This window comes from Myotis yumanensis, unplaced genomic scaffold, assembly GCF_028538775.1.
Source record: "Myotis yumanensis isolate MYYU_CA2020_CCGP unplaced genomic scaffold, mMyoYum1.0.hap1 SCAF_4, whole genome shotgun sequence".
NCBI classification, from domain to species: Eukaryota; Metazoa; Chordata; class Mammalia; order Chiroptera; family Vespertilionidae; genus Myotis; species Myotis yumanensis.
In genome coordinates, this window is record NW_027223755.1 from 82357186 (window position 1) to 82384786 (window position 27601).

General features: G+C 52.9%; 2 protein-coding genes and 1 non-coding gene across 8 annotated transcripts in view; 2 read left to right on the forward strand and 1 right to left on the reverse strand.

Moving 5' to 3' along the window:
* Window positions 1–15937, forward strand: LAT2 (linker for activation of T cells family member 2). 6 transcript variants are annotated; one of them, XM_070412805.1, is made up of 13 exons: window positions 1–585; window positions 4628–4756; window positions 5234–5273; window positions 7523–7566; window positions 7744–7789; window positions 8301–8338; window positions 8596–8631; window positions 8710–8740; window positions 9305–9357; window positions 10376–10441; window positions 10765–10827; window positions 11254–11377; window positions 12936–15937. In XM_070412805.1, exons 2-12 carry the CDS (start codon window positions 4657–4659, stop codon window positions 11358–11360), a joined length of 624 nt encoding a protein of 207 aa, XP_070268906.1. In that variant the 5' UTR covers window positions 1–585; window positions 4628–4656; the 3' UTR covers window positions 11361–11377; window positions 12936–15937. The 6 variants fall into 6 exon arrangements, with proteins under 6 accessions (XP_070268906.1, XP_070268905.1, XP_070268907.1 ...); XM_070412804.1 differs by having other exon boundaries at window positions 12994–15936; XM_070412806.1 differs by having other exon boundaries at window positions 13047–15936.
* RFC2 (replication factor C subunit 2) overlaps window positions 15076–27601 on the reverse strand; it is a 20553-nt gene continuing 8027 nt past the window's right edge. Inside the window, exons 5-11 of the mRNA XM_070412801.1 lie at window positions 24669–24770; window positions 23566–23666; window positions 20504–20661; window positions 20208–20273; window positions 18726–18806; window positions 17198–17311; window positions 15076–15811 (exon numbers count right to left, since the gene is read on the reverse strand). Coding sequence (XP_070268902.1) covers window positions 15701–15811; window positions 17198–17311; window positions 18726–18806; window positions 20208–20273; window positions 20504–20661; window positions 23566–23666; window positions 24669–24770 — 733 coding nt within the window. The 3' untranslated portion in view covers window positions 15076–15700. The remainder of the gene's footprint in view (window positions 15812–17197; window positions 17312–18725; window positions 18807–20207; window positions 20274–20503; window positions 20662–23565; window positions 23667–24668; window positions 24771–27601) is intronic.
* On the forward strand, window positions 26053–26158 carry LOC139009593 (U6 spliceosomal RNA). Its single transcript, XR_011471330.1, has one exon. It is a non-coding gene; the product is annotated as a U6 spliceosomal RNA (small nuclear RNA).

Genomic DNA, 27601 nt, shown 5'->3' on the forward strand with positions numbered 1-27601 from the left:
TCAGTCCCCGCCTGTCTCTCTCTGTCCCTCTCTGTCTCTGTATGTAGTGCGTGTGCCTCTCTTCCTCATTCTCTTCCTGCCTGTTGATCCTCTTCTCTGTCTCTCTCTCTCCGCGATTCTGTCTCTGAGTTTGTGTGCGCGCGTTTTTGGTGTTAGTGTGCATTTGTGTTCTTTAGCGTGTGCTTCTCCACGTCTTCCTACTGTCGCTGCCTGTGTGTGTGTCCGTGTGTGCACTTCCATTTCATTCTTCTTCCCTGCCCCTCTGCGTATCTTACTCTCTGTGTGACTTGTGTTTACACATGTGTGCTTAGCGTGTGTGTCCATAGCTTTCTTCTCTCTCTCTCTTTCTCTCTCTCTCTCTCTCTCTCTCTCTCTCTCCCTCTCTCTCTCTCTCGTGCATGTGTCTCTCTGTTCACACCAGAGCCTGTCCGGCAGGGCAGCGGATGTGTGAGGGATGATTCAGTGGCTGACAGGAAGCCTGCCGCCTTGCTTGCTGCCCACAAGTATCTGTGGTGTTGGCGTCAGCTCCTGCAGGTGTGTGGGCTCAAGATGAGGTGGCCGCAGTGAAGAGCCCCCAACTCTCAGGTAAGCCTTTCCCGGAGCACCTGGAGCCTGGCCCTGAGGGCAGGGGTCCTGAGGCTGCCCCCAACCTCCGACACCCCCGTGGGGGTTGGAGTGGCCGCTCCTGAGCACTTGGCTGGGTGAAGTGGGAAGATGTCGGGACGCCTGACACCCCTTCCTTTGGCCCCACTCCTGCCCTGGTGGCCCTGACTAGGGAGCCCTCCCCCTGGACCCTGCGGCACTCAGAGAGGCAGCCTGGTCTGGGCCTTCAGCCATTTCCCTGCCCTCACCTTCCCCAGCCCGGTCTGCAGCCCTAGGAGGCCTCCAGGGTGGGCCCCTCACTTCCAGAGACTGTGAGGGGCCAGGACAGTGGCCCCCGGTCCATGCCCATGAGCTTAGGCTTCTTCATCTGTAAAATGGAACTGTGATATCTCAGACACGGGGCTACGCACGGGAGAATGTTGAGACTCTACAGGCAAGCGTGCCTAGGTCCTGCCCCAGGCCAGACGGAGGCATCTGTCCCTGCCGTCCCCCCCAGTCCCCACCCGGCCGGCCAGCTCCCTGCTGGGGTCTGAGACGTAAGCCCTGGAGAGCTCCCTGTGCCCAACTCTGTCAACAGGTGGCCCTGGCCTTCGCCACCCTCCACTCCTGCCCTGGGACAAGGGCTGCCCAGGCCCTGCACCAGTCACCCGAGCACTGAGAGCCTCTGTTAGAAGCCCCTGGGACGGCCTCATCTGAAGGCCAAGGTTATTGGGGAAAACGAAACAAACCCCAGAGCAGAGCCCAGTGGCTAAAGCCTTTTGGAGGCTGAGACCAGGGCCTCTCTCTCCACCCCCAGCCTGCCCTGCAGCCCTGCTGGGCCTCAGTCCCCCCATCGACAGCATGACAGGTGCCCGGGAATGGGCAGGATCATCTCCCAGGGCCTCTCCGGCCGGAGGCTCAGACGCCGAGGCCCACCCCGCGCAGCACTGAGGGCTTTCCCACACAGCTTGTCGCAAACCTTGTTCATATGAAAACTGCCCACTTCCCTTTGTGCTATTTTGGCCTGCAGAGCCACGGCCTGTAACAGCCGCCCTCCTACCCCACCCAGCCCTGCGTGGCTTCTTGGGGCCTCTCCGGGGGCCCAGCCGCTCTCCCTCCACCCTCCCCGCCCCATCTGCTCTCGGAACATGGGTGGGAAGTGACGAGAGAGGGCATAGGAGTTTTACTCAAATTAGTCTATTTTAAAAATACATTTCATGATTCTTAAAAATATAAGAAAAAGGCAAAGGAGCGTGGCCTTCACAGGCAGCGTGCCCCGGGCTTTGGTCCTGCTGCCGTGACCAGCCAGCTGTGTGAGCCTGGACAGAGTGCTCCCCTCTGGGCCTGGTGTCTCCGCGTGATGCTGTGGGTGTCTGCGCCAGCTAGCTGAGGGGCTGGGGCAAGAGCCGTGCTCTCTTCCCCTCCCAGCCCCTCTCAGGTCCCAGCACAAGGCCCACGTGAGGCAGGGGAGGGAGGCTCGGGCCTGCCTGTGTGGGGAGCAGGCAGAGAAGGCTCTGGAGAGACCTGCTCCCAGACCCAAAGGCAGCTCTGGCCCCACCAGGCGGCCGCTGCCCCTGCCCCGGGAGCCAGGTGATGGCCAGTCAGGACAGTCACGGCCAGCTGTGCCCCACCTGCCCCAGCACCTTCCATGCCTCATCTCGATGCCAGGTCTCATGTGACAAACCCAGGAAGAGTGCCATTCTTCCCCCACTTAACAAAGGGGCAACCAAAGGCCCGTGACTGGGATTCAATTTTTGTTCCTGGCAGAATTCGAATTCTCCTCCCCAGCCTCCCCCAGTGCCAGGGGGCGGAGATGGACCAGGGCCACCCCTGAGGGTGCTTCACCTCCGGAAGCAAAAGGGCTCTCCGATAGTCAGGGTCCTCTGGGGTGGAGGCCACCCTTCCCCAGAGGTCAGCAGGTCATGTCCCGGGGCTCCAAGTGCCAGCTCACGTCTGGAGTCTTACACAGCCCCTGGGGGTGGCCGGTGGTGGACTCATGTCCCAGCTCTCGCAGGGGGCATGTGTGCGACCCAGCCATGTGTCTGTGCCCAAGTCTCCTTTCGGGACAGAAAGAGGCACCGTGCTAACCAAAGGACAACGTTATCGAGGATCCGGAGCCCGAGAGAGCTGTCCAAACTAGCCGGCCAGAACTAAGACCCTCCGTGCATTTCTCTTAAGGAAGCCCCAGCCGTGAGCCTGGCTGGATGTGATTGACCCCCATTTTACAGATGAGAAAACTGAGGCCAAGAGATGCTGAGGCACAGACAGGAGTTGACCCCAGGCGTCCTCCCTCTAAGGCAGGTGTTCCCAACTTCCAACAGCCCGAGGGGACTCAGGAGGCAGGGCAAGCTGTGCAGACCAGGAGGGCAGTGCCCAGCCCCTGAGAGGAGGGGAGCGGATCCCCTCAAACAGCATGAGGTGTGACAGGGCCAGTCCTTCTCCCCACCTGGAGGCTGCTCTGTGGCGAGATTTGGGAATTCCCGTGTTCCCACTGACTCACTCAAAACTCCACGTTCTGGGGAAGGAGAGGTGGCTTCTCTGGGACGGCCCCTGATGAGGCTCCGCACTGCGCGGAGCTGTCTTGTTGGCTTTGCCCCAGATTCGGGAGCTCAAAGAAGTGAGGGGACAGCCAGGGGCGCACAGGCCTTCCGGGAGCCCGAAGCAGGAGGGGGCCCATCTTCTCCCTAAGCCTCACCCTCCCCAGCTGTAAAGAGGGGGAAGCCCTCCTCCCAGGTGCCAGATGCAGGAGGCACAGGTGTGCACAGAGTGGGCGCTCAGTGCGGAGGCTCCGTGCACCAAGGCCCCTCAGACAGCCCCTGCTGCCCTCAGCTGTGTCCCGGCTATTTCGAGGTGGCTGAGTCTCTTGATAGTTTCAATGATTCTCCTTGGAAACCCCCTCAAGAGGGCTGAACTTGCCTTCACCAGACCCTGGTGTGCAGATTTGATCACCAAGACCAGACAATCAGAGTGTGGCCCTGAGCCTGTGGCTGGGACCAGCCACTAAGACAGCAGCCAGCAGGCAGGGGATTCAGGGCCTCCTTGCCCTGTAGCCTCTCTCCTCCAGCCCCACATCCCACCACTAGCCACCATAGGCCATACACCAGGTCCCTCTGAGCCCATTTCTCCCAAGCTCGTAAGCCCACCTCCTCCAAGAAGCCTTCCCTGATCTCCCTCCTCCCAGCTCCCAGGGCAGGAGGAATCTGGGTGCACGAATTTTTAATGAATGGAAATCCTGCCCCCAGCTCCTCCGGGAGGCCATGGATAGGGTGGAGAAGCGCCCAAGGTTGGGTGAGGGCTTCTGGGAGGTCCCATGCCGAAGGGTCCACAGACTCCACGCTTGGGGAATAAAGCTGGACTTATAGGAGGGAGGGGATGCAGTGGCAAAGCCAGAGTTAGGGTCTGGATACTGGAACCTGACGCTGTCTTTCCACTTAGCACAGTGGTTCTCAACCTTCTGGCCCTTTAAATACAGTTCCTCATGTTGTGACCCAACCATAAAATTATTTTTGTTGCTACTTCATAACTGTAATGTTGCTACTGTTATGAATCGTAAATATCTGATATGCAGGATGGTCTTAGGCGACCCCTGTGAAAGGATCGTTTGACAGCCAATGGGGTCACAACCCACAGGTTGAGAACCACTGACGAAGCAATTGGGAGATGTCTGGTCTCCGTTTCTTTATCTGTGAAATGGAGCAAGCCCCTCCCTCAAAGGGCAATTGTGTGGATTAAGCGAGGGTGTATGCAGGAGTGTGGACACTCACATGGTGCTGCCTGGTGGGTCCCCAGAACCTTCCCGGACTTACCACGTGTTGATGCTGGCCTTGGGGGGGGGGGGGGGGGTCACGAGTACAGGTCTGGGGTCAGACGGAGGAATAGGTGTGGTCCTGCCCTGGCCCTCCAGCAGGGTGGGAAGGGTGCTCCACAGCCTAGACTCAGCTGTGAGGCTGTCAGGGCCAGTGGGGGTGAGAAGCCTGAGAGTGTGGGGCTGGGCGGGTTCCTGAGGGGTAGCCCCTTAGCCCTCCCACCCTGGTTCACGTGGTAGCGTTGCAGGAAAAGTGCACAGGAGCCGACATGAGTGCAGAGGCGGAGCTGCTGTGGCCTGGGGTGGCCTTCCTGCTGCTGCTGGGGGCGGTGGCCAGCCTGTGTGTACGCTGCTCCCGCTCAGGCTCAGGTAAAGGCGGGATTATGACGGGGAGGGGTGGGAGTATGACCGGGAGGGGCTGGAGAGGGGAGCTCATGGGCGCAATGGAGGAGAGGACAGTATACCCAGCAACTCTCACAGGCCAGACCCGGCTGTGTTTGGGAGGGGCAGTCAGATAAGCCTCACAGGATGGGGGTGACTCCCCCGAGGGCTGGCCCCAAACTGCACCTGAGCACCTGGTTCACTGGGGGGCTTTGGTTTTGCTGGGTCAAGGGGTATGTCTGGGGCGGGGGTTGCTCTGGACAAGGGAGGAAAGGCTGGCTGCCTGCCTGGGGCTTCCACCTTCTCTACGCTCCGCTCTCCTAAACAAGTAGTGAGAGACACCACGTCCATGTCCGGTGGCCCTCAGTGATCCTAGGACAGGGCACAGGCAGGCAGGATGGGGGGCCTTGGGTGTCAGTTCCACCCTGGCTCTGGACGCTTGCTAATCTGGTCCCGTTTTTGCAGGTGCGAAGCGACCGGAGAAAATTTATGAGCAGAGGAACCTGTGAGTGCCTCCGTGTCCCCGGCCCAGTGACTGTGCGCCTGGGGTGTGGGCACCCCCTCAGGCATCCGGCATGCTGTGCCTTACCCCTTTCCTCACACCTCCTCCAGGCTGGGCTCCGGCGGGTCCCGAGCAGCCAGGGAAGGAGAGGGGGCACCCAGGGCTGCCCAGGCCCTGCCCCAGCCCAGTCAGCAAGCGCCTCAGGAGGAGGGGCTGCCACGTCCCCGCTGGCCCAAGAGCGTCTGCAGAGATCCTCCCTGTGAACCCAGCCCGGGGCGGCCTGCTGTGCGGGTGGGGGTGGGTGTCCACAGAGGAATTCGGCCTCTTGGTGCCATGAGGGGCTGGGGGTGTGGGGCAGACACTGGGCACAGAGCAAATTGTGAGCTGTGTCTGAGTCTTCCTTGGAAAATGCTAAAGGAGCCAGGGAGGATGTGGGCATGTCCCTGGGGGGATTAAGGAAGGCCTGATAGAGGAGGTGGGAAAGATTTTAAGAGAAAAAGAGGCCAAAGGGGATATTCTCGAAGGAGAGAGAACAGTGTGGGCCATCGCTGACATAGGACCGGGTGGACACTGCCTTGCAGGGATGAGGTGGCAGGTACCGTGTGTCTCGGGGGAGATGAGCTGGATGAGGCCTTGACTGTGGGAGAGGCTTTGGCCTTCGTTCTAAGGACCAAGGGGGTCACAGAAGAGCTGGAAGCAAGGGCTCCTGTGCAGCAGGGAGGAGGGAGGTGGGGCAGTGAGCCCAGCGGAGTGGTGGGGCCGGGAGATGGAGCTCCAGGCACTTTGAGGGCAGGTGGGCCGCGCTGTGAGCGCTGGGAGGGTCAGCTGTGCCAGACCTTGCAAACCAGGGGGCCAGCCTCGGACAGCCCCAGGCCGGGGGCAGCGGCCATGGGCATCCTGACGTTGAGCAGGCGGGTGACTTGATGGAGGGCCTGCGTGTGAACGCCCACGCACACCCACACGCTCCCTGCACACTTGCTCAGGCGTGCACTTCTCACACATGCGGCACTGTATGCACACTCGGGTGGCTACTCACGCACAGATGGGCACACACGCCTTTTCTCATTTCCTTTTGCAACTGAAAAACCACAATGAGATTTGAAAATAGAATTTCCCCATCCAGCCAGGCCCACCCCGGGGGCAGGACCAGGCATCTTTGGCCACTTGCTGTCTAGATCGCTAGCCCACAGCCTCCACCAGGAGTGGGCTGGGCTCCCTGGTGCCCCTACGCTCCTGCCCCCAGGCAGGCCTCCTCAGAATCTCCCCTCTCCGCTCCCCCCACCCCACAGCCCCTGCCCACTCAAGGCCCCTAACTGATCTTAGACTGTAGACTAAAGCTCTTCTTGGCGGGGTGGGGAAATGGTGGGAGGAGGTGGGAGGAGAGCTTGGGTTTCCCCACCTCACTGGGGTTCAGTCCTGCCAGCCTATGTGTGCCAGGCCAGCTCCTGCATCACTTCCTCCGGGAAGCCATGCCTGGTTCTCTCCTGTGGATTTAGACAGAGCATCCTCCCTAAATCACGTCACCCCGACCCCCAGCACCCCAGGAGCTCCTAGAAGGCTGGGCCAGGCACCCATATTAATCCAGGGGAGACGCCAAAATGCTTTAATGATTAGCTGATCTGTTTACCATCCTTCGTGGTGGTTTCCATTCTCAAAGGCATTTCATGGTCCAAAATGGCAGCGAGGGCTCCAGCCCTTATCTCTGCATTCCAGGTCGTAGTAAGAATGAAGGAGAAGGACAAAAAGGCTGTGTCCAGTTGTCAGTGAGTCCTTTAAGGAGCTTTCCTGGAACTCCCAACAACCTTGGCTTGCATTTCACTGACCAGAGCTTTATCACGTGGCCACAAGTAGGTGCAAGGGAGGCCGTGATATACAGTCTTTTAGGTGGGCCTGCCGCTGGCTACACAAAAGTCAGGGTTGTGCTTCAGAGGAAGAAGGGACACTGGACAATGACTAGATGCCTGCCCACAGACCCTCCTGGCCATCTCTGGGGGTTCCTGGGTACCCCATGTTGAGAAATGGGTCTTTCTGGCAGCTGACTCTAGGCCAGGGCCATGTGAAAAGGGTAGGCACCCAGTGGGCAGGCTCTGGCTCTGAGACCTGGAGGGGTGGCAGGCAGCTCCTTCTCACTCTTGCCCTACTATGTGCCTCCTCTCTGTTCCTTGTCCCCCTCTGTCCATCTCTCCTGTCTCTCTGTCCCTTGGGCTGTGGGAGGCAAGGCCCTAGCTCAAAACAGTCCCATGTGTTTCCAGGCAAGAGAATCAACAGAACTTTGCAGTGACCGGGACCTATTCCTGTGAGTCCCAAACAGAAGGGTCCAGGGGCTGGAATCAGGGTTGGGGGAGGGGGGACATATCAAAGTCCCTTCGTCCTGAAGGGGTGGCCATGCCCGATCTGGTAGGGTGAAGGGGTGAGGGACCTACACTGGCAAGCTGACATTGGGGTCCAGCTAACACCCCCTCGTCCTTTGCAGTGGCCAGACCCCTGATGGACACAGCCTCTGACCTGGCACTAACAAGGTAGGAATGAGCCCCTTGTCCTGGACCCAGAGGGGTCACAGCCCCCACAGGAAGTTATGAGGAAGATCCTGGGGTCCCCACCTGGCTGAGCCCAGGCCAAGACCTTACTTCCTCCTCAGACCTCAGAGTTCCAGCCTGATAGAGAAGGGCCCCCCTCCATCCAGGAGGCTGGAGGGCTGTGGCCTTCAAATCCCCCAAAACCCTAGAGCAGTGGTTCTCAACCTTCTGGCCCTTTAAATACAGTTCCTCATGTTGTGACCCAACCATAAAATTATTTTCGTTGCTACTTCATAACTGTAATGTTGCTACTGTTATGAATCGTAATGTAAATATCTGATACGCAGGATGGTCTTAGGCGACCCCTGTGAAAGGGTCGTTTGACCGCCAGAGGGGTCGCCACCCACAGGTTGAGAATGGCTGCCCTAGAGCCATCCCCCTCCCACCTCCAGCCCCCGTGGCTCCTCCTCAGCCCCTCCCCCAGTCCTTGCCTCACTGCACCCCTCCCTTGCAGGAAGGATAAGCTGCTGCAGTTCTCCCCCAGCCTCGAGGGTGAGTGAGCCGCATACACAGGTGTGGGGCAGGGGTGAGGTGGGACTGAGACAGGTGACTACCTAGTGGGACAGGTACTGTGCAGACGTGCAGGGGAGGTGTGGGGGAGGGGAGGCAGGGCAGCCAGGCCTGACAGGGAGGCCTTTGCAGGAGACATATACGCCAGGCTGTGCGGCCTGAGGGGATTGGCCTAGTTGGGGAGGGGAACGAGCAGGTGCAAAGGTGTGAAGGTAAGAAACCCTTGGCCTTCCTTCCAGATTCTGCATCACCAAGGTACCTGAACTTCAGCAAAGGTAGGTAGGCTCCGGGGGTTGGGGCTGCAGTGGGGGCCACCTCCAGGAGCGTGGGCCTAATTCCGCCTCCTCCTGCAGGAAGCAGACACGGATCAGATGCATCCTACATGTGAGTGGCCTTCTCCCAGCCCTGCCTGGACTTCCGTATTCAGGAAGGCCTCCTGCCCTAGAGCCCCCAGCCAGGCGCAGGCAGGCGCTCGGTAGCACTGTTCCCCTTCAGGTGGCTGGTGGGTGTGGGGACAGTGGCAGGGACATGGTCCTGCTCAGAAGGGCCTGTGTGGAGGGATCATCCCGCATCACCCAGTCAGAGACACGTCACAGGGGCACCTGGAGCCCCTGAGAGGAAGGGCCCTCAGATAGCTCCTCTCTCAGATGGGTAAACTGAGGCCCAGGGCAGGTGGAGACTTGTCTGGGTCACATGGCAAGGCAGCTAGTGCCAGGCTGTCTCCCCCTCAGCCCTGGGATGGCTCAGGGGTCCAGGGAAGTGGGATGGGGGGATGGGGGGATGGGGGCGACCCTGGCCCAGCCCCCATGGGCCCCTGGGGGAGTGATGGCTGGAGCAGTCCTTGCCTCACTGCACCCATGAAGCTCCCCCCGCCACGCCCGCCCCCTGCCACCCCCCGCAACATGGGCCTGCCCAGCAACTGGTGTTGTGTTTGTGTTTTCTTGCCAGAGACCCCATCATGGAGTATTACAACTGGGAGCGGTCCCAGAGGCAGCAGGAAGGTGAGGCAGAGAGGAAGGAAGGGCATAGGGAGAAGCATGGTGGGACCGAGGCATTTGGGAGGACTCGGAGGAGGAGCCTGAGCCTTGGTTTGGATCGATTGGGGAGTGAGGGGCAGATGAGGGAGCTGGCACCTCGGGCAGGAGCCCAGGTGCAGAGGAGAGAAGAGATGTGTGGGCGTCAGGGATGGGCCACAGGGGCGAGCAAGCAAGAGAGGGATTGCCGGTCCCATTCCGGGCTGGGCACAGGTGGGGCCTCAGAGGAAGGCCCGGATGGGGCAGACTGGCTGACGGATGCTGCAACTCTAGGCCCTCAACACCCTTGCTTTCCAGAAAGAGAAACTGAGGACCGAGGGCAGGCAGTGCTCCTGCCCGGCCGTGAGGGTGGGGAGTGAGGCACCGCTGGGCAGGGAGTGGGTCCTCTTCATTCCCCTGCAGCTTCCAAATTGGGGTGGGGCCTCGTTTCTCAGAGCCCTTCTGATGTAAATGGATGGTGGGTGAGTTAGAGCTCAGCTTCCAGTTGGGGGTGGGGGGGGCATGCTTTGTATGCCACACGCAGCCTAAGCCCCTGGACAAAGACCCCACTGAACTGAAGGGTCTGCTTCGACCTGGCTGCTGTCTCTCCTGGGCCCCCAGTGGCTCTCACTGCCTGACAGAGATGGGCCTCCCTCCATCCAAATATCCATCCTGGGCCTGAATGCAGCCCCATGCCCTGACCTCCCCTCCCCAGTGCATTCAGGGGTAACCTTGGAAGACAGAGGAGGAGCTGAGTGGCAGCTGCTGAGCCAGGCCAGTGTCCATTAAGAAGCTTGTCCAGGAAAATGTTCGAGGCCCTGGGGGACCCAGAATACTGGGGGCTTAGCAGGACAGGTCATCTGCCACAAGAGGGAGGGGCAGAAGGAGAGAGGAAGAGCCAGGCTTGATGGACAGGGCCCACTATATCAAGTCCTCTCCCCTCTCCCCTATCCCCTGTCCCCTGTCCCCTCTCCCCTCTCCCCTCGCCCCTCACTCCTCTCCCCAGCAGATGACGAGGATGCTAATTCCTATGAGAATGTGCTCATCTGCAAGCAGAAAGAGCCCGACTCAGGTGAGACTACCAGCCCGGAGCTGGGCAGGGACTGGTGAGATCTGAAGTTCCCACAGAGGCAGAGCCCTCCGTGAAGCCCGAAAGTTCACGGACACCTCTAATGCCTTTGGGTCAAGCACTGCCCCCTGTCCTGGGAGGAGGCCCCATCATCCTGGGCCTCAGTGGGCATGCTCTATGGGGAGCCCTTCCAACCAAAGGGGCTGCCCACACAAGGGCACAAGAGGCCTCTCTGGAGGGGCCGTGGCAGCTCGATGGCCTGAGGACCAGTTGTGGTGGCTTCCCCTTCCTGCCTGCAGGCCCTCTCCCCTGTTCTCTCCCTGCAGGCGATGAGGATTATCAGAACTCTGCTTCCATCCAGAAGTGGCGGGAGTCCAGAAAGGTCGTAGGTATGTGGCCAGAGAGCAGGGGCTCCTGAGTGGACAGCTTTAGTGGGCTCAGGGGAGCCTGGCCAAGGAGGCTGGGGCAAGGGTAGTGGGAATCAGGGGGGCCTGGCCAGGGAGGATGGGGGGAAGGGTAGTGGGAGTCAGAAGGGTCTGGCCTGGCTGCACTGGTCTTGAACCACGGCTTCCTGAGGTCGGGGCCTCCTGCGCAGGCTGCCGTCACCTGCGTGGATGGAGCCCCACTGACCCTGCTTCCCGGGCAGACAAAAATCTGGCAAACCCTAGAACCGGAACAGGCACTCGTCCAGGGCAGCCTTTCCTTCAGGCTGCATGTGGCTTCGGGGGGCTCGAGCCCTGGGTGGGCGTTCTGGCTCCAGGAACAGGTCTGGGTGTGCCCATGTGAACCACTGACAGTCGCCTGCCGGTCCACAGGGCAAGTCCCGAGAGAAGCACCTCTCTCCCCTGCGGGAATCCCCGATGAGGACGAAGATGGAGAGCCCGATTATGTAAATGAGGACGTGGCCGCCACGGAAGCCTAGGGCAGACCTGGGAGAAGGTACAGCTGCCCTGGGGCAGGGTGGTGGCCCCCTGGGAAAAGGTGGGAGCTCGGGCTGGAGGAGCCGTGGTGAGGGCCAAGGGCTAGCACCCATGGGTGCGGAAATGGGGTGGCTCTGCAGGGTGCTGGGCCTCCTGAGCAGTCCCCGCCCACCCTGCCCCCGACTCCCAAGGCAGGCTTGGTGAGGCGAGATTCATGGCGAGCACGAGGCTGTCAGGCAGGGAAGGTGGTGAGTTGTTGGGTGAAGTGGGTTCTGGGTGGGTCCCTACAGCCTTGGGGGTGTGACAGCCTCCCCAGGTCTGCGTCCTCGCTTGCAAAATGGAGCTGGTAGGACCTGTGCCTTAGACAAGACGCTGCACATAAAGCATGAGCCCAGCGTAGCCTGGCCAGTGTTGGCCTCGGGGGCACAGGCAGGGCTGGGAGATGATGGCGCTGACGGCTGTAGTGGCTGAACTGTGTTAAGCAGCCACTTTGCCGGCCAGCACGGAGTCAAGTGCTCACACACTCACCATCACTTGTCACCTCAAAGGCACCTGGCACTAAGCCATCTGCCCAAGGTCACACTTAGAATAAGTGTGTGTGTGTGTGTGTGGCGGGGGGGGGGGTGGGGGTGGGGGGGGGCGGGGTCCACCCACAGTCCTCTCAGTGGGGAGGGGCTGGGCTGGTCCGGAGCCAGCCACACAAGTTTGAGCCCAACAGGCAAAGGCCCACAGTTCACTGGTTCACTTAGTCTTTACCACACCTGCCTTGGGTGCTGGGAACACAGTCGTAAACACAACACACAAAATGCCTTGACATTGTGGTGGGAGAGACACAGCAGATCCCGTGAGATAAGAGAGAGAGCCGAGAGGAAGTCTAGCCTGCTGCGTGGTGATAAGTCCTGTGGAGGCGAACCCGGCAGGGAAGAGACGGGCAGTAAGGTGGGCAGTTCAGTAGGGAGGCCGGGGAAGCCTTTTGGAGCCCCCTCCTTACCCTCCGGGGAAGGACACCCAGCCTTGGTTTTCAATTAAGAGAAAAAAATAAGGTCCTCAGAAACAGCGAGGTGAAGTTTTACAGGTGTGGAAACCCTGATGTCGCTGGGGCCCGAGGGACGGCTCTACAGGGGGACGGCAGTGGGAACAGGGAGGCCAGTGAGTTAGGAGTCCAGACAAAAGATGCCGCCTTGGCCCAGGGAAGCAGCGGGAGAGGTAGATACTGAATGTTTGCGGAGTCCGTAGGACTCGCTGGTGCCCTTGGTGGGGTGCCCTGCGTGTGGGTGCGAGGGAGAGGCGTTGAACAGGATTGCAGGGTTTTGCCTAAGATCTGGGAGCTACGGGCAGAGCGGGTTTTGTGGGCGAGGTCAGTTTATTTCTGGGCCTGTTGATTGGAAATGGCCCACGCAGGGGAACATACGAAGTGGGCACCTGTGCCCAGGGTCAGGAAGTCGGGCTGGGGAGAGACCTGAAGACAGGTCAGACGTGCCCAGGCCTTGGCCAGGACCAGGGAGCACAGTCAGGGTTTCAAAGGAAAAGTGGGAGCTCTGGGAACAGACTCAGCTTGGTGGGCGGTCTCTCCTCAGCCCCGGAGGGCAGCTGAACGCTGACCACCACTGTGCGCCCCTCCCCTCTCGAAACCAGTCGCCCCATGCAGAGGGGACGAAGTGCTAGCCAAAGCAAGCCCTTTCCTCTAGCCAACCATGTTCATCTTTGCCGAAGGGGACAAGGAACCAACGCTCACAGGAATAGTTACCGTCTCCCACCCATCACCTCGCCGGAGCAGCTGGACTTCTGGACCCGCCACGCTACTCACGGGAGGGCAGTCATTCCTTCACCTGACGGGATCCCGAAGCTGCATGTCCCACGGACCATCCCTCTGGCCACACGGGACCCGCAAGTTACACGTGGAACCAGCTTCCCGGGGGCTGGGCAAGAGCTTGGCGCGAGGGCACTGCAGCCCCTGCCGTAACTGAATGCCCAGCACTGGGGCAAGCGGCACCCCATCTCCACATCTAAGCACCATACAGTACTGGCGTTCGTGTCCTTTTTGCTTTGGGTTTGGATCCCAAATCGCTTTCTAATGTCAGTTGCTGGGATTTTGTGTGATCGATACGCTTGTGTAAGTAATTTATACAGGTGGAGCCATATTTAATATTCTACGTTCCAGGGTAGGTTTTGTCTATCTTGTCTCCTCTAAGCATTACATGTTCTAACTTCAGCAGACACTTGGGGCCCTGGCGCCCCTTTCTTCGGGTCTCAGTTCACTGAGGAAGAGGTGAGGCCACAGCCACCCGCAGGCTTTCAGTGGGCGTGTCCTGTGGACAAAGTGCGTCAGTGCTGCCGAGGGGGCGGGCGGGCAGGGGGCAGTGGTGGCCCTCGGGTGCCCTGAATGCCTCCTCTGCTCCAGGTCCGACTGGGCAGCATGACTGTCTCGGGGGAAGGGCAGAGGCCCAGTGAAACCTTGAGTCAGAAAAGCCACTCAGGGAAAAATGCCGCCTCCTCTGCTTTGTGTACAACCAAGGGAGTGACTCAGCCTCTTGTGTCATAGACAGGGAGCCTGAGGCCTGGGGACAGGACCGTGGGCCCTAAGGCAGCTCTTTCCAGGATGGCACATTCTTTCCGAGAATTGATGCCACGTTAGGAAATAGGAAAAAACATCTCGAGCACAGCTGTGGCCATTTGCCACTTCACACCCTGCAGCCCTGACCTCACAAGCTCAGACCAGAGGGTGTGGCAGGGCCAAGGCTCCGGGTGGGGAGTCCCTCCTGGGTTACAGGTGTGGAAACCCTGATGTCTCTGGGGCCCCTCACCTGCAAGCTGGGCAGTCATTCCTTCACCTGACAGGGATCCCGAAGCTCCAGACAAAAAATAAGAGGAAGTATGTGTGTTTTGTAAAACGTCACCTCGCTGTTTCTAAGGACCTTATTTTTTTCTCTTAATTGAAAACCAAACCCAAAAGCCAGTAATCAGAGCCTTTTCCGTGTCTCTTCAGTGTCACTACCCAACATTGTGGGCTGGGCAAGTGACTGCTGGCTACTGGGAGGGCGGCAGTAAGTGGAAGTGCAGCAGGCCCTCCTCTCCTGCTTCCTCCTGCTCCAAGGGTCAGGCTGGATGGAGCGCGAGCGCCGTTTGAACCAAGCCTGGCAGGGAGAAAGCAGATGGGCTCACCCAGCTGCCCCAGCAGTACGTGCAGCATGGGCACACACGGCCGCACTGCTGTGGCCCTTCGTCAGGGAAACCACAGGGCAGGAAGAGCCAGCATGTCACACAAGTGTTTTTAATCAAAGCCTTTCACGAGTCCACTAACCACAGGATGGGTGACTCCCACCCCACTCCCATAACACCATTCTAGCCCTGGCCGGTGTGGCTCAGTCGGTGGGAGCGCGGTCCTGTGCACTGAAGGGTCACGGATTTGATTCCGTCAGGGCACGGTGGATTCGATTCCTGGTTGGGGTACGTACAGGAGGCAACTAATCGATGTTTCTCTCCCTTCCTTTCTCTCCAAAATCAATTAAACAAACAGACAAACAATGCTATTCTAAAATGGCATCTGGGACTTGCTTCAGAACAATCCGAGTGGGGTGGTAGGAATACAGAGGAAACAAGATCGGCCATGTGTTGGTATAACTGTTAAGATGGGTGATGAGTATGTGAATATCATTCAATGTTTTATGTACAATTGGTATTTTTTCATAATTAAAAAAATAGTATCTTACAAAAAGAGCAATTCTACAGGTTAATATAAAGTTTACTGGGAAATGCCAAATCAACAAGCACTGTACAGACGAGGTGACCTGGCAGCCTCCATGCGCCTGGCCTGCACCATTTTCCTCAGCGACACCTTAAGTCCTTTCTAAAGAACTCATGGCCCCAAGCTCTTGAGTAGTTTTTCTAAATGGTCAGTAAATTACAACAAACCCTGCCCTCACCCCGTGGAACTGACCTCCGGAAAAATTGAGATTCACTTGTCCCGTCTGTCATCTAAATCACCTTTTCTACTTGTAGGATGCAAGAAGCACGCAGACAGGAAGCTGGCTTTCTTTGCAGACTTGCCCTGCCACATTATTGCTGACAAATTGTACAGTTTTATTAGCTAAAATGCCAACCCACACCCAGGCCCGGTGCCGTGCCCTGGACATTCTCTGCGGCCTTTCCCCCGTCACCACGTCTCAGAGCCTGGGGCTGAATGCAAACGCGCTGGAGATGTGTGTAGAAGCACGGGGAAGGCCACGGCATGTTATAAAAGGCGAGTCCCACTGCCAGTCTGGGCAGCATTCTCTCCCAGAGCAGAAGGCTGTGAGTCCCGTCTCTCAGGGACTCTTGTCACCCCACCAATGAGTTCTCCGCTCTAACTGGCCACCGGGGCCATTGTCTTCTGACACAGCCTGGCCAGGAGCCCTGCCATCTGCAGAAGAGAGTTCACACCTTCGGCTATCTTCATATGAGTGTATCCAATTTCCTGAAAAACAAATAACATTTAAATCTGGTTAGTAAGTGAGAGATAGATTTATTTTTTTAAAATCTGTACTAATGGTTTACTCAAAATTGATGCAATGAATTCTAACTCCAACTAGAAAATGAACTCTAAGTTGTCATGCATTATGTTTAACTAAAGTTCAATTATTTCCTAAAAGGATATTGCTATTTTTTTGTAAGATACTGTTAAGAAAATTTTAAAAAGGCAATATTAAAATAGTTATATAACACATATCTGAATATACATAAAGAACACTCAAAACTAAGTAATGAGCCCTAGCTGGTTTGGCTCAGTGGATAGAGCATCGGTCCACAGACTGAAGGGTCCTGGGTTCAATTCTGGTCAAGGGCATGTACCTTGGTCGCAGAAGGCAACCAATTGATGTGTCTCTCTTACATCAATGTTTCTCTGTCTCTCCCTCTCTCTTCCACTCTAAAAATCAATGGAAAAATATCGTTGGGTGAGGATTAAAAAAACCAACAAAACTCAGTAATGAGAAAACAAATCCAATTAAAAACTGGGGCGATTTGAACAGATACTTCATCAAAGATTGGGGATGGCCAATAAGCACATGAAAAAGCGCTCGACACCATCAGCCACTGGGAAATGCAAATGAAAGCCTCTACAAGCCTCTGGCAGTGACTGAAAATCCAACTGAGCATTCCAAGTGCTGGCTGGGATGTGGATCAGCTGAAATGCTCCTCACTGTTGACAGGCTGCAACATGCTACAGCCACTCTGGAAAAGTTTGGCAGTTCCTTATCAAGTTAAACTTAGACTTACCATTCGACCAAGCAACCTCACCTCCATACAATGGGATACTACTCAGCAATAAAAAGGAAGGGCCCACGGACCCTCACAGCAAACATATGAACAAATACAAAATACATTCAGCTAAGTGAAAAAGCCAGGCTCAAAAGACTGTTTCTGCTTGATTCCATCTGTATCATAGTCTGGAAAATTCTGTCCCCCAAAGAGAAAGCAGACCAGTGGTTTCCAGGTGATAGAGGAAAGGGACACGTAAAGTTGGGGGATTAGAGTTGTGTTTACACGACTGAATGATTTTGTTCACAGAATGCACCTAAGAGGCTGAATTTTCCTCTATGTAAATTATATCTCAATTAATCTGACCTTAAAGATGAATAAACACACAAATCTCTAACGAGAGTCATCCTAAGGAACAGTGGGTCACTGACTGGTAGAATGGGCTTAAACAAACTCCCAGCCCCAGGACAAGCAGCCGCCCGCCTCCGTCGGAGCTGGGGACACTTTCTGAGCATCTTCCTGATGCCAGGCCTGTAAGTGAAACAAAGACAACCACAGTGTGGCCGGAATCCTTGAGGAGAGGCATGGCTATACACTTACTGACCTTAATAAACTCCAGTTTCAAGTATTCTGCCATTTGGAAGGTTTTACACACTCGAAAAATGTTGCCAATGATGTCTTCTGGTGAGTAGCCAAGATGCCACAGGTGAGCGAGAATCTATACAAAAGAGAACATGCTGAGGCTGCTGAACTCCATACAGGACAAGGATACTCGGGAAACGAGGTTAAAGCCACACAAATCTCAGGCTGGTCACATTGCTCATCCTAGAAAACCCAAGCGATTCTGAGCACCATGGAGCTGGTGGGCCACACCCTATATATCACGTGGGGATAATTTGACTGATTTTTCCAGCACAGATAATATTGCAGATTTTTTAAATGTATTGCAAAGTCTACTACTGTCCCCGAGCCTCTTAAGCACTTTGATAACCATCCCAGTATACCCCAGAGCAAAAGCAGGAGAACCCTGTCAGGGTGGGGAATGTCCGGCCTGCAGGCCGTTTAAGGCCCACGAAATCATTTGGTCTGGCCCTGCCACAGCACTAGGGGTGAGTTAATTGTTTGACCAGATATAGCAGGCTACTTTTTAAGTTGATAATTTTGTTTGGCCCGTGAATGATGTTATAAATATCCAAATGGCCCTTGGCAGAACAAAGGTTCCCCACCCCTGTAGTGTCTGCTATGCTTTCCCTAGCTAGAGTCCTAACCCACCCCCTGCAGGAGCAGCCCCGAACATCCTGACCAGGGCAGGGATTAGAGCAGTGGTCTCGGCCTCCTGCCTTCTCACCACCCCTACTCCACACCACCTGGACTGCAGGGTCTGGAATCACTTGTTTTTGCCTTTGCTTCGGCACCTGGGGTAAATTCAGGGGTTCAGGGGGCAGGGGAGCTCTGTGTGCCTAAATCTGAAGGCTTCCTTCAGGCCCACTCGGTGACCCAATCTGGTACCTGGGTCTCTGCCTCAGTCTCCCTGCCTTGCACTCGTTTCACATTAGTTCTAACCCTGCCCTAAACTCAGTCAACTTCTAGCCTAATTTAGTGGGAGCAGGGAAACTGGCTGTGATCAGTCCAATGGCCTCAGATCACACCACTGCCACTCATGTGACCTGAGGTCACCTGAACCACACGGTGCCCACTGGAACCTGCTCACATGACTCTACAATTAGGCCCGAAGCCCCCTGGGTTCTCCTCTCCTGGCTGACTGGGGACTGCTGGGTCCAGGATGCTCACTCCCATGATCCTCGGGAGGATGGAGGGAAAACCTCCCCTTAACAGAGAAAGACGGCGTCACTGCAAAGTAAGGAGTTGGGCTGGTCATCCCTCACGTTAGGTGAGCAAATTCCTGATGCAGAGAATATAACTATAGTACAAAGACATGATTTTGAATTCCAGGTCTCCTACTTTTAAACAGTTGATATAGAGAACGGAATTTAGCCTGTCATGGTTTTCTCATCTGTAGGGTGTACCAACTCCTAGCATCATTGTAAGAATTCAGGGGAGGGATGCATGTAAGCCCCCTGCTCAGGAAGAGAAAGGTCCCTCTGGTCTCAGGAGAGGCGGAAGAAGCTGACCTTGTAGGCTTCGTCGATATTGGCATTCACACAGTGCTGGATCATCTCCTTCACCAGCAGCGGGTGCGGCTCGTCGCAGACCTGAACAAACCAAAAAGAAGGTGAGTCAGCGCTGAGGGGACCATCTGAGGAGGACCCTGACACACCAGCTTCTGCTCGATGTAACCAACCTCTGAAATTTTTTTTTCTCATTGAATTCTCCAGCAACAGAACCAGGTTGAGGAAAGCCCTTCGCCATCAAACAAGTCACCAAATAAAAAGAATATGATGTCGACTTACTGTAGTGAGGAAGGCTTCTGACACCAATTCTGTTACCAATTTCTCCAACAGAAGATGAATTAACAAGGGCCACTGAAGAATCTCCACTCAGGGGCAGCATTAAAGCCATTATAAGTCACATCTCAGAGCCCTGGGATGATCACTTTCCCAGAACCACTTAGAACTCACTAAGACTTGGGAGGTCTTCTGGGCCGGTCTCCCACTGGAATTGCAACTGTCTTTCCCAGGACAGGGTCCCAGCCTCTCGTGACCTGAGCAGCCGCCTGTTGAGCTGGTGCAGCTCTCCCTGAGCCCAAAGGCTGCCTCCTGCCACTCCCTCCACTGGCCTTAGATGTCACCCCCTAGCGCAGGTCAACATTAAATCTAAACGACAGCCTTTGATATCTCCAGGCAGTGCCTACCCCTGCCCTTGGCCTTCTCTTCCCAGGTCAATGAACTCCCTCAGAATCCTGGTTTGCAGCCCTCGATGCTTTGCTCCAGGAGGAAATGAGACCTTAACTGTCACAACAGGTGACCAAGCAAGTTCCCCCCAGGGCTCTTAAAAATACCTCACTGCCAAGGTCGAGGCAGAGGCTGTTAGCACAGCTTTCTTTACCCACACACCAGCCCTACCCAATTACACCCCATATGAGGGGGAATCAGACGGGGCTGTGGATGTGGCCATCAGTTTTCAGAAGAATTCCCCGGAGGAAAATCCTGTCCTGTGGGAATGAGAATCTTTTGGCTCAACCTTGAGGAGCTCTGATACCCACACCGGGACAGGAAGTGCGGAGAGGAAGTCTCCGGTGGGGGCCAGGCCTGCAGAGGGGGAAGCGCTGGGCTCCCTCCTGGCCCCCAGCAGCTGGATGGTCTCGGACAGGCTGCCTGGGCCTGTTTCCTCGGCCACAAAATGCTGACGAGAGTGCGGGTGCAGGGGTGCTGTGCAGACCAGAGCACCCGGAAAGCACCAGCGCCAGCCTGAGGCAGCAGTGGCAGCACTTGCATGGATCGCACCCTGAGGGCATCCCAAAGTCCCTCCGACTCTCCAGTGAGGGAGTCAGGGGGACACACGGGAGGCAGAGCAAGCTTCCCCGCTCCGAGGGTGAGCTCCAAGGGGCAGTACCATGTCCATCCCCTTCCTTCCAGCACCTCCCGCCTCCACTCCACTGGCCCCGCAGATAAATACAGTTTCTGTAGACTGTGATGCCCAGCCAGCTTTTGTACCTTGAACACATTCTCACTGTTAATGAAGCCGAATCCTGAGAAAGTAGACTGCAAGTTGTTCAACGCCTGTTGAGGAGCAAAAACAACCGGGGTGATTTTCTGTCTCGCCCTTCCCCACCTCTTTAGCTGAGCACCCTCCTTGCAAGCCTGCTCTCAGTCAGCCCAAGGCCCCATCAGTGTGTTGGGTCAACACTCCCCACTCCGGCTCTGCGCAGCCATCACTTCCTTCTTCCCCCTAAAATAAGGGGCATGGCAAGCCCAGGAGGTCCGTGCCTCAGGGCAGCGACCGCACACACCTGCCGCATGTCTCCCTGGGCGGTGAAGATAATGGCTTCAAGACCGTCGTCGGTGTACGGCACATTCTCCTTCTCGATCACGTTCATTAACCTGGTGAGGACCTGGGCATCGGTCAGCTTTGTGTAGCGGAGGACTGCGCACCGGGACTGAATGGGCTCTGAATGAGACAGGAAGAGAGTGAGGCTCCCCGGCCAAGGATGGCATCGCCCTGCTGGTTCTGTAGTTACTCGGAAGAAGCTGCACAACCTGCACAGCCGGCACCACTCTCTACCCAGCAGGCGCTCACCAGTGACTCGGTATTTAGGACTAAATTTCAAAATATTAACCAATAAGCAACAAGAGAGGCCTAAGCCAGTACTGCCTGGGATGTCCGTGGCTGGCCACGGCTTCCAGAAGGGAAAGAAGACCCTTTAACATAGAGACACCCACATGCCACAGCCCGCAGTGAGCCAGTGCTGGCCCAGGTGGCCCCCAAATCACTGTGTGTGCTGGGTGGGTCATGGCTTGCTGTTGGGGAGCCCCTCCCCTATCCAAGCATGAGCTCCCAGAGGGCAGGGACAGAGCCTCACACAGATCTGCAGCCTCCACTGTGCCTCGTGCAGAGTAGATGCTGTGGACACATCTGTCAAGTGGATGAGACTTCAAAGAGCAGCTTTCCTAAGAGTTAGTCCACCTCAACTTATCTCAGCGATTTTCAACCTGTTTCATCTCATGGCACACATAAACTAATACTAAAGTTCTGCAGCACACCAAAAATATATTTTTTTGCTGATCTGACAAAAAAAAAGGTATAATTCTGCTTCATTCACACCGGATGATTACTGTTGTGTTGGCTGTTGTCACTTTTAAAAATGTTTTAATTCATTTTTCAGAGAGAGAGGGGAAGGGAGAGGTAGAGAGACAGAAACATCAATGAGAGAGGAACACTGATCGGCTGCCTTCTGCACACCCCCTACTGGGGGATCGAGCCCGCAATCCGGACATATGCCCTGAACAGAAATCTAACCAGCAACCTCTTGGTGCATGGGTCGACAACCAACCACTGAGCCACAGCAGCTGGGCTGTCATTTTTTTATTTGACAATCGAGGGAAAGAGGTCAGTGTCCCTGACTAACTAGGTAGTGCTTGTTTTAAAAAGTCTTACACGCCAGATGAAAATTGCTGACTCATCTGAAAGCAGGAAGCCTCACAATGAACCTTATTAGCATATTTGATTTATCAGCACAGACAAGAGAAAGATCAATTAGGAACAGGAATACATATTTTAAGGCAATTAATATTCTAACTTCAATAGAAGTTTCCTTTAGTCAATTTTATCTTTTGAGACATTCCAAAAGCTGAATTCACAGAATTTAAATACATGTCAGAATAAGGCAGCGTGGGCTTCCTCGATGTACACCTATCTCTTAACACATGGCTCCAGGAATGAAAGTGAGACTGGGCTACTAAGTTTCACAAGTTAGCTCTGCAGCAATTTGATCATAAACCATTTCCTCTAACGCTGAGAAATAAATTCCTTTAGAGATCTCATTTGTTTGCTATATCTCTTTAAAAATTAAAGTTAATCCAAATGCTGTATGTATCACAAAAATTACTTTCATAAAAAGCAAAGGCCAGAGCTGCCTCTACCGACACACGTGCAGTTTCAGATCACACAGCCCTGAGCAAAATGCACCGGGGGAGGCCTCTAAATATAACAGTGCCCCTGCCCTCATAGAGTCCCACGGCTAAGGAGACAAGCGCCATACACACCCATCAGTCAAAACTTTTTGCAGTTTCCTCCATCACACCACTGATGTCTTGAAGGTAGAGAATGTCTCTCATTAAACTTTGTATGCCTGCATTAGTGGTACCCACCACCTACTGAGACCAGAGTAAATGCTTATTGAGTGAAGAGCTGAATAAATTAATAAACAAATAATGACTATCCAGATAGGGTAAAAGGACATAAAGGATTCCTGGTAACACAAGGAGCCCACCAACTTTGTGGGGGCATCATGATTACCAGTTTGTTTGCAACAGTGCACAATGGCCCCGGGAGGTGGGGGTGGGGGTGAGGGTGGGGGTGGGGCCTGTGGGGGGCAAAGAGAAGGGAGAGTCAGATGGCTGAGCTCACACAGGATGGGGTTAGCAGGGCGGATGTGAGGCAAGGACAGTGGGACAAAAGAGCTGTGAGAAATGGTGAGAGACAGAGAAAGCTGGACTGTGCCCGAAGTCTGCGTCAGAAAGGGAAGGATGTGAGCCCTGACTGGTTGTGGGTACGTACAGGGGTGTGGTTGTGGGTACGTACAGGGGTGCAGGTTCGATCCCCAGCCCCCAGTCTAAACATGTTTGGGAGGCAACCAAATGATGTGTCTCTCTCATACTGATCTCTCTCTCTCTCTCTCCCTCTCTCTCTCTACTCCTCCCTTCCACGCTCCATTCTCTCTAAAAAAAACTCAATGGGAAAAATATCCTGGGGTGAGGATTAACAAAACAATAAAAAAAGAGAGAAGGATGTGAAACCACCAGGAAGTTGAGGTGCTGAAAGGGGGAGAGGGGATAAAACCGTGAGGAAACAAATTGATGGAGGGGGGCCTGGAACAAATGCCAGGTCAGAGAGAAGACTAACATGTAAGGTTTCACAGGTGAAGCAATCCTGGCAATAACCAAGGCCGCTGTGCAGACGCAGTGCATGTGCAGTACTCAGGCCCACAGAAAGTGCAGGAACATGTCTGGAGAGCGGCAGTGACTGACACTGTGCACAGGATATCAAAATGTCACGTGTGCTTGTGATGGTGCAAGAGGCAGAAAGATGTGGGGTGCCAATCTCAGCTCCTCCACCTGCTATGTGACCTTGGGCAAATTACTAAACCCCTCTGAGCTCCAGTTTTCTCATCTCTAATGTGGAGCTGATAATACCTCTGCAAACAGTTAAATAAGAGTAAATGAGAGTATATAAGAGTGATTACACGGCATAGTGCTTGGCTCACGACAGGCAATCAAAAAGCCCCTACTCTTCTGTTGCTGAAGAGCCAAAGGAGGACCATGTAGACCGCAGACACCCAGAGCTGACCCTCACCTATGATTTTATCTGAAGCATTGCAAGCAAGAGCAAAGCGAGTCGTTTTGGAGTAGATTTCCATGGTTCTCCTCAAGGCTTGCTGGGCTCCATCAGTCATGCTGAGAAGAAAAATATAAGAGTGTAGTTGGCAACTGCGACCTGGGGCCCGCCGGACACAAATCCCTCCCTAGAGACTGGGAACCCTGACCTCCTCACTGGGCATGCTCAGCCTCTCCTCATGAGCCTGTTTGGGTCTTCCACAGGCAGGTGCCCGTGGGCATGGAGCAGAGGCTCTGCGGCCGGGCTGCCTGGCCCACCTGAAGCTCTTTCATCTGCTAGTTTTGGGGCCACAGGTACATTATCTGAGCCTCAGTGTCCTCACCTATAAGGAGATAATGATACTGCCTACGCCAGAGGGTTGTTGATGACAATTAAATGAGATAACAACATGCAGAGTACCTGGGATAATGTAATGCTTACATATAAGTGCTCGATAAATGTTGGCTATTATTGCTATAATGTTACAGTAAAACAGGTTAAGGTGTAGCGAACTATGTACTATAACATGGCAATTACAATGTTCCGAGCAAGATTGTAATAATGTGGAGCACTGCTTTTTATATTAAAAGGAAAAAACAGGATACAAAATTACATATATTATGATCTCAACTATGTAACAATATATAGTGTAGAAAAAGAAAATAAATCAAGATAATAATATTTTCTTCAAAGAATATGAGTTACTTTTTTAAAAATGGTATTCAAAACTTTTCATTTATACCGGTAATGGCTAACATTGTGAATGTACTAAATGTCACCGAATTATACACTAAAATGGTTAAAAATGGTAAAATTTATGTTATGTGTGTTTCACCACAATAAAAAAACCAAAATTTAAATTATTCATCATATAAGTGATGCTGGAACAAACATATTAGCTGACTGTCTTAGACAAATGTAAGTTAATTAAGATGACTTTAGGGCTCAGGCTCCTATTAAATTGCTTTTGAAGATAAGCAAATATACCACAAAAGTGCAAAGGCAAAGCTTTTTCTCTGGATTTAATAAAGCCAGATAAGAGACTTAGAGATCAAGGTCAAATGTCTGGCAAAGCACTCCACCTGTCTGCTTCATCCAGGATGATGATCTTATGTCGTCCTTTGGGAAGGGTGACTTTCTGCTGGGCGAACATTTTGATTTTGTTTCTCACAACATCAATGCCCCTGAAACAACAAGCCAGAAGTTAACTGTCACCTTCTGAGACAAAATCAGTTACCTTCATGGGAACTTTAACCCTCAGACATCAGCATGGACCCAATTTTAGTTTTTAAGTTTCCTTTTTGAACAATTCTATTTTCAAGAATTGAAATTTCATTACTTTTATTCCTTTTTGGAGGTTTTCAGAACAAAGAAAAAATTTACTACTTATAATGAGATTCATTTTATCTTGTAATTACAATATGGGTCCACTGAATTATTTTACAATCTCAGATATATTTTAAAGTCTTAGTGTTCTTATTCTTCCTGTATCTTAAAACTGGTATTTCATCATCCTAGTAATTATTTCATCATTACTCATCAATTATTCCCAACTATGCTAAAAATAACTAAAATAATAAGAAAATGAAAGAATGATGGAATTGCCTAAACGAATAATGCAATAGTGGGAGAAAAATACTATTACTATTGTCTCATACTTCATTTTTTGGTGTGTTCTTGGGGTACAGTATTGTCTTTCTAGAAGGCATAAAAGAAGTTCAGATACTCTGTCTTTGCTGTCTTTTTTATTTTATTTTATTTTATTAAAATATGTTTTATTGATTTTTTACAGAGAAGAAGGAAGAGGGACAGAGAGTCAGAAACATCGATGAGAGAGATCGATCAGCTGCCTCCTGCACGCCCCCCACTGGGGATGTGCTCGCAACCAAGGTACATGCCCTTGACCGTAATCGAACCTGGGACCCTTGAGTCCGCAGGCCGACGCTCTATCCACTGAGCCAAACCGGTTCGGGTTTGCTGTCTTTTTTAAAGCTTTCAATGACCACAACTAAAAAAACACCAAAACTTTTCATTTTCCATGCACAATGTCAAAGAGAAAAAAATTGACAGCAAGATGTTTCATAATTATTAGACAAATCAGAAAATGACTGCAGAGAAGCGAATAGACTCTAGACCAGCCGTGGGCAAAATACGGCCCGCGGGCCAGATCTGGCCCGTTTGAAATGAATAAAACTAAAAAAAAAAAAAAAAAAAGACCGTACCCTTTTATGTAATGATGTTTACTTTGAATTTATATTAGTTCACACAAACACTCCATCCATGCTTTTGTTCCGGCCCTCCGGTCCAGTTTAAGAACCCATTGTGGCCCTTGAGTCAAAAAGTTTGCCCACCCCTGCTCTAGACTCTAATGATGGTGAAATTGATCACATAAGCAACATCTCAGACCATGTTTCCTCAGATGCCAAAATCCTAGGTGCGTTTTCTCAAACTTAAGAATCAAGGCGTGTGCTCACTTTGGCAACACATATGTGAAAACTGAATGACACAGAGAAGATTAGCATGGCTCCTACACAAGGATGACATGCAAATCTGTGAAATGTTCTGTATTTTAAGAATCAGTAAGTCATGGGGATGTGATGTACAGCATAGGGAATACAGTCAATAATACTGTACAGTGTCAGATGGTGACTAGACTTACCATGGAGATCACTCCATTAGGTGTATAAATGTTAAATAAGGACAAACACTAAATATATTTTCATCTGGCTGGTCACTCAACAGGAAGGACTTCATTCCCCAATATCCTATAATAAGAATTTGGACCTTCTGTTTTGATAAAAGAACATATGACAGCACTCTTTCATCTTTTATGTTTGTATACCAACGTTTACAGGGTACAGTTTGTAAGTGATCAAAAGCTGAAGGCTGGTGTGTATACAAAGGTGATATAGAAATGCAAAAAAGTCATTGTATTGATCATTCAAATAGGTTTTTATAAATCTAAAATTAAAAATATCTTGCAATTATGGGCTATTCTTTCTTCAACAAAATTATGAGTCACTAAAGTTTTCAAAAATAATGAGTTTGATGATGCAAGTGTGAGAAGAGGTAGTAAGAATCAGCATTGACAAAATGGATTGATTACAGGCTCATTCATGACAGCTGACGAGCAGTTAGTTGCATCCCAAGAACATTGCCTGTTTCAAGTCTACATAGATCTTCAAAATTAGGACAATATTAAAGAGCTGAGATCTGCATCCTCAAGTAATAACCAAAGATAGACTTTGCAGACTTTTTATTTAACAAGTCTTCATTTCATAATCCTCTATTTCATGTCTGAAAAGTAAACCAGCACTTCATACCATTAGGATGACTACTAACAACAACAAACCAAAAAATGTGTCGGCGAGTATGTGGAGAAATTGGAACCCTGAACACTGTTGGTGGGAATGTAAAAGGGTGCAGCCACTATGAAAACAGCATGGAGGTCCCCCAAAAATTAAACACAGAATTACCAAATATAATCTAGCAATTCTAAGTATATATCCAAAAGAATTAAAAGCAGGGTCTTAAAGAGATATTTATACACCCATGTCATAGCAGCATTTTCACAATTCACAAATGTCCAAAAGATGAAAGAAACCCAAGCATCCATCAGTGGATGAATGAATAAGCAAAATGTGGTGGTCTATCCTTACAAAGGGATATTATTCAGTCTTAAAAAGGAAAGAGTCTGACAGATGCTAGAGTTTGGCTCCTTGGGTGAATCGTGAGGACATATGCTAAGTGAAATAAGCCAGCCACAGAAAGACAAATACTGTATGAAACCACTTAGATGAGGCATCTACAATAAAATCAAGTTCATAGATACAGAAAGTAGAATGGTGGTTGCCAGGGGCAGAGGGAGGGGGATGGTACAGAGTTTTAGTTCTGGAAGACATAAAAGTTCTGGAGAACATCGGCTACACAACAATGTGAATATATTTAACCCTACTGAACTGTACACTTACAAATGAGTAAGCTGGCCCCCGCCTGTCGCTCAATTGGTTGGAGC